At 31.5% G+C, this 6,856-nt stretch overlaps 1 protein-coding gene across 1 annotated transcript; it reads right to left on the bottom strand.

Moving 5' to 3' along the window:
• Positions 1 to 1,254: 1,254 nt before the first annotated feature.
• LOC140987689 (uncharacterized) lies at positions 1,255 to 5,987 on the bottom strand. Its single transcript, XM_073456313.1, has 2 exons — positions 5,767 to 5,987; positions 1,255 to 1,416 (listed from the first exon to the last, which is right to left on the bottom strand). Exons 1-2 carry the CDS (start codon positions 5,953 to 5,955, stop codon positions 1,255 to 1,257), a joined length of 351 nt encoding a protein of 116 aa, XP_073312414.1. The 5' UTR covers positions 5,956 to 5,987.
• Positions 5,988 to 6,856: the final 869 nt, after the last annotated feature.

The following is a 6,856-nucleotide window of genomic DNA, read 5'->3' as shown; positions in this document are numbered from 1 at the left end:
CCAGCAGATGTACACCAGGGCCACTAACACCTCGTTGTCATAATTGGAGAGAGTGTTAATTAGTTCCTCGATTCAAATTGTTATATTTTGGTTTATTTATAGCTTAGATTTTATTTTTCAAGAACGTTGTGTTGTATTTTACTGCAACGTTGTTTCTGTGTAAGCTTCTGAAATTGTTATATTTCGGTTTATTTATAATTTATTAGAAATATGCTTTAATTTATAATACTTATGTACATACTACACACTATGTCATGATGTTCAATGAATTTTTTAAAAAATATTTATCGGGATTTTGTCTCCTTTCCCGACCCGATCCCGAACATTCGGGTCCCGATATTTGTCGGGTACGGGATCGGGAATCTTTTTTTATTCCCAATTCTTATCGGGACGGGGATCGGGTCAGGGGGTTACGGGACGGGTCCCTACCCGATCCCAGCCCTAATTTTTACCTATGAAACAACTAATTCAAGTGAGGATTGATCCAGTTACATAAATTATGAAATAAATGAATAAAATATGGAGACGACACAACAAAATCATTCAACAAGGCACTCGAAACAACGTATTTTGATACGTAAAATCGACACATATCCGTAGCATAAAAAATTAAAATCAATAACAGTTAATAGGGTTGCATGTGTATAATTACTTAGAGCTTTGAATGTTATATCTTTATCACCAAAAGGTTTTTGAAGCAAAAATTAATTTCATGTGCAAATGTTCGGCATAAATAATTTGTCATTATCATATGAAAAACATTTAAAGCAGTAATTTACCACATAACCATTTTTATTTTTTCTCCTCTAGTAATTAGATATATGTTATTTTTGCGAATTTAAAATTTTTTATAGCATGATGATTTCAATTATACCTCTCACTTATGATAAATAATAATATCATGATGATGATAATAATAATAATAATAATAATAATAATAATAATAACTCAATTACTAATTAAAAATTAATATATTCAAATAATGAATTTGCATAAACTATAGATTTATTTAAGAAATAAATAGAAATATATATATATACACACACACACCAATTTCATGAGGATTAAGAAAATCCATGATATAATTACATTTCTCAATTGTCCGAGAAGAAACACCAATTCCCAACCATATTATAGTAAGAAATCGATTTACAAAAATATCGATTACAATGAATTGAATACCATCAAAATCAAACATGGAAAGATTCAGTGTATATATATATTTTAAAAAAAAAAAACTGTAATTAAAATAAATCAAAGTCTCCTCCTTAAAGCAGTTGCCTTGGTGGATTTCTCTTCTGATTCGGCGGCAACAGGAGCGACTGGTTCGGAGATTGAAGGTGGGTCGGGCTTCGATTCTTCAATCTCGGGAACTGTTGTTGCTCGGGAGCTCCCCTCGGATTCTTTTAGTATTTCCTGCATGCATTAATATATACTAGGTAGGGGCACCTCAATTTTTGAGGTGTCTTACCCAGATTTGTAGTTCATCGTATGATCATTTATATTTTTTTCCAGAGGAACTACCCATATGTTCATAGTTATGTATGTCTTATTCAATAACTTAATTTTAAAAGCTATAAGTATTATGAGTACAGTAATTATTTTATATTCGTAGTCATACTATTATTATTTCAAGTTGGAGTTGTGTTTAAGAAAGTAAAAAATAAGAAAGTACAAGGAATTTAAAGAAGTTAAAATAGTTAGGAAAAAGATTGCTCTGCGTTCAAATGGGAGAAGTTTAATTACCCGCTTTAAATTGAACGTACGCACATCTTAAAAATGTTTTAACATTCTTACAACAGCTTCCTTCAAACCTGACAATCCCATATTCTGAGTTGCAGTACCATCTGGGACGCTTCCATTAACCAAGGAACCAACTGAAGTACCATCATGTAAGCTCTACATGCTGATAGAATAGCATGGCATGGGAACGAAAATGATCGGACATGATATCTTCAAAATGATAGAAGTGCAAAAATATGTATATCAGATAGCAAGTATCACGATAATATTATATGTCAAAACAAGTTAGTTAAAGTTCATAATTTGTACCTTTGGCGGCCTTCTAAAAGTATAAATCATTGTCTTCAACGATAGAATGAATACATCCTCGTTATATGAATTGGATTTCTCTCTCTCTTGGCCAACATACCGAGTATCATATGCAGGCTCGTTAGACAGCAGTACTTGCAACATGGTGGATGATTTCAGGCTTTCAATAGTCACTTTTCATTGTCTCTACAAGCCCAAGTGTTCAAAAGCTGAGGCACACTTTTCCACAGGCATACAAGTTTGGGTTTAGCCGCAAGCCACACGAATAATAGCAAACCATCTACAAAGCAACAAAAAGCGAAGGAAAGGATAAATAAATATAAATATATGTTCCCAAAAATAAAGATATTGAAAGACGTACTGGTGGTACATAAGGATATGCGTGAGAGAACAGAATATCAAAGACAAAAGATCATCATGATAGGGAGTGCCTTGTGGTCCTATAATAACAGCCCTCAAAAGATCTATCCTTGTTGCATAGTCTCTTTCAAATATTGTATCTGTAAAAAAGGGAAGGAAGTAAGAATGACGTGAATTAAATCATCAGAGATGCAAGAATTTAGATTACGCTATAGTTGAAAAAAATTGACATAAGCTTAAGTAGCATGGAAATACTTTGCGCATATGACTACTCTCTCTCATTTTTAAAAAATATCTTTTTGCCATCAGTAGCAGTTTAAATTCAGTTTGTTTTTATTAATTTTAACAATTCTTATTTTTGTCATTAGCTCGTCTTCGAAACAAATAAGGAATACATGCCTGCTCAAATAATCTGGTTATCGTGATAGGGATAGTTTCTTGAATAAAAGAAATCATCTACTCGAGAATTCTCTTGCATTATGATATGAAAAAAGTTTTATTTTTTTTAATAGTTTTTTTAACTATTATTATTATATTAATGTTCTCAAAGTGCGAGCTGAACATGGGTGCTAAGGTTGTCACTTGTTTTTTTGTTTTGTTTTTTTTTATATATATGTGTGTGTGCATGAATAATATTAAATATAAAACTGAAAAATAAAATTAATGCTTCCGCAATTTCAAGACTTATTTTTAACTATTTTAATTTATGGAGGGTTTGTGTATTGTTTTTATTTCTTTTTCTTCGGTTTTTTTATAGTCCGGTTAATCTATGACACATTTTTCGGTTTTCACAAAATTATGAGATTATATTAGTATCCGATTATTTAATTTCATAGTCATTTTGAGTTCTTTTCTTCCGAATCATATATTAGTCACTCTTTATTTTAGTTTTATTACGTTAACTTGGTTGGTACATTTAGTTTTTTAAACTCCCATTATATTTTAGCGTTGAATACACTAAGATTTTAAATGTTTTTATCGATTGTTTAATGGGTCATATTACGACTAATATTTAAGTTAAAGTTACCATGTTCATAAATCTATTAGCGCCAGCAATGTCATTATGTGTGACAACCTTATAACAACTATCACGATTTAAATAATGATATTCTATTTTCGAATTTATAATAACTTTTTTTATGGAGTAGATCTCTCATTAGATTTTAAGATGAGTAAATACTTTATTGTCAGTTTGAAACTTGTTATTAAACTTCTCTCGTTCGAACACCAACACAATATTTTTTCTAACTATTTTCGCTTTATAAATTCCGTGTTTTCCCAAATTTCTTATTCTATTAAGCACATTGCCAACTTGAAATACTAAATGTATGAATACTGATATAAAAGAAAATAAAAATTTGTTGTACTCATAATACATATATATCTTTAAAAATTATATTATTAAATAAGACCTTCACAAATATAAACACATGGTCAGTTACTCTGAAAAAAATATAAATAATCATGTGTTAAATCTGGGTAAGACAACTCAAGAATTGAGGTGTCCCTACCTAGTATTGTATAATATATGCTTATTTGAGTGAAAGTTATTATTTTTACAATAGCTAAATATCATATCGACTCATATCATGAATATAGATATGTGAAACCGTTACACAAATGACATAATCATTTTATAATTTAAAATGCATGATATTGTAGAATTTGAATGATTTGAAATGGCTTATTTTGTAAAAATAAATAAAATCGAGAACGTTTACCTGAATATTGCCCTTTTCATGACATGATTTGTTAATATGTGTTTACAACACTCGTTTAATTTTAATGCATTGTTATACAAATTTTACATTTTTAAAATTTTAAATTTTTGATATGCTATAAATATTTTAATTTTTTATTATTTTTACACGAATTACCCATTGTTTTATATACACAAACTAAAGAACCATATATTCTCCTACCATATTATAAATTTTTAATGTTCACCATATTTTATTTATTGACAACATGTGTTATTTATATACACAAATTTGACTTTTTATTATTTTCTTACTACTCGGAATCATTCAAAAATAAAATAATGAAAAATTGTGTAATTGGTGCAAAATTCAAGAGTTCAAGTTGTATATTGAAACTACACATAAGTTTAGGGAGCAAACTGAAATTTACCTAAAATGCTAATACTTGCCCCCGATGTGGGCAAGCCACACAGTTCTGTTAATGGTGGTATTGGAGGAGATGGGGTATCAAAGGCTTTTCAATGTCTGAGTGATGAGGATAGGCGGAAAAAATATGATCTTGTTGGGTCGGAGGAGCCAGTGTACGAGAGGCGAGGTGGTGCTTCAAATGGCATGCAAGGTTTTAATGGTTTTTATGATGCGGATGTTGATGCTGAAGAAATTTTTAGGAATTTGTTTTTTGGGGGTATGCATCCGGCAAACACTTGTAATTTTGGTGGGTTCTCGTTTGGGCCTAGGGTGAGGGTGAGGACACGTGAAGTTGATAATGGATCTAATTGGTTGAGGGCTTTGATTCAATTATTGCCGATCATACTGATTTTGTTGGTGAACTTCATGCCATCATCAGAACCAATTTATTCTCTCTCAAGGTCCTATTCACATGACTATCGGTTTAGTACACGAAAGGTAAGGCCGAGAAGCTGGAAAAAAGATGCCGACAACGCATAGAGCAAACCTTTTTTGTTGGACTTTGATCGCTGCAATGGGGGAAGACGAGAACCAAGGTAAGGTGAAAGCAGATGAAAGAATGTTAAAAGAGAGCAAAACAAACGAGGTAAAAACAGAGCAAGAAAGCTAACAAACTGAAAAGGAAGCAACGCATAGACACATAAAACAAGAACAAAAGGAAGACAAACCCAACATGTTAAGATAAACCAAAAAAAAAAAGGAACAGAAAGAAGAAGGCTCGAACAACACACCAAGCAAACCGTTTTCATTGGGCTTTCCTCGCTGCAGTGGGGGAAAGGCGAAAACCAAGGCACCAAAACAAAGGGAGACGAGGAAAACGAAGAGACGAAGAAGGAGCAAACCTCACTGTAACCGGCAGCTGTATGGTGTGGTGGAGAGAATATCCCATCCCACTTGCTATTGTCCCTGTTATGTGCTGCGGTGGAAAGAGCAGGTCCATGACACCTGTTGGGGCCTAACTTGTAACCGTACCAAAAAGGGCCAATTTGCTCATTTTCACGCTTTAAGTATAATAGATAATGTCATCTATCGATGAATATATAACTAATAAATGTATATTTTCATAGAGATTTTATGTGGTGATTACTTTTATTTCGTATTTATTTCGGAAAAATTAATAATTGTAATCAGCTACTTTGTTATAATGAAAAAAAATTAATAACGAATATTGAAAAAACATAATTACCTCAACGAGCAACTTTCCGATTGACCGACTCTTATCGTTTTCAACTACCACCTTCTCCTCCGCAGCCTTGGTCTCCTCTGCTTCCGCAGACTCGGTGGGGACTGACATCTCCTCCTTCAGCTGTTCCGGTAGCGGCACGGCAGTTTCTTCACCCCTCATGGCATTTGGCACACTAGCACAAGTACCCATTTTTCTGTTACCAAAACCCTAAATGTTCTTGATTGATCTTTTTCTTTTTTCAAGACAAAGAGGAAAATGAGGTCTATATATAATGGGAGATCTTTCCTCGTATTACTAATGTAATATTTGCTTCCATAAATCAAATACTTTGTATTAATTACTTTTGCTCCAAGGTTTTATATGAGATATATAAACAATATTTTTTGAGTAGGTCTCTTATGAGACGGTCTCTTTATCTGTGAGACAGGTCAACCCTACCGATATTCACAATAGAAAGTACTGCGTACTCTTAGCATAAAAAGTAATAATTTTTCATGGATGACCCATTTAAGAGATATGTCTCACAAAACACGACCCGTGAAACCGTCTCACACAAGTTTTTGCCATATTGTTTTGCGCTCACAAAACTCTCAAATTTCATAATTTAAAATTTCAAATCATCAAATTCAATTATTTATTGCTTGATTACATATTTATTAATTTTTACTGTAATTATTATTTATCTGAATTATGTGCCACATTTAAATAATTGGAAATTTGCTAAGTGTATATAAAAAAAATTAACCAAATAAAAAATATCTAGTTTATTTTATGTATTTATCGATTAGTCATTTAAAATCATTTACATGTTGTATGTACTACTATAGTTTAGTATATAATATCCGAGTATATCTATTTTAAATGAATTCGATTAATATATATAGTAATAATAAACATTTATATATTAATATCGGTGTGCTATTTAATTAAAATTTCATCCAGGAACTTTTTTTACAATAAATATGTAAAATTGGAAGATTTTGAAAAGATATTAACAATAAAAATAATATTGGAAAAAGTAATAACAGTAGGTACTCCGGGTCAAACCGGTACTGATACTTACTTTGCTACTTGAAGAATTCTTAGAAAA

This window comes from Primulina huaijiensis, chromosome 11 (assembly GCF_012295235.1).
Source record: "Primulina huaijiensis isolate GDHJ02 chromosome 11, ASM1229523v2, whole genome shotgun sequence".
NCBI classification, from domain to species: domain Eukaryota; kingdom Viridiplantae; phylum Streptophyta; class Magnoliopsida; order Lamiales; family Gesneriaceae; genus Primulina; species Primulina huaijiensis.
The sequence above is the reverse complement of the archived record's forward strand: the minus strand, read 5'-3'. Positions and strand labels throughout refer to the sequence as shown.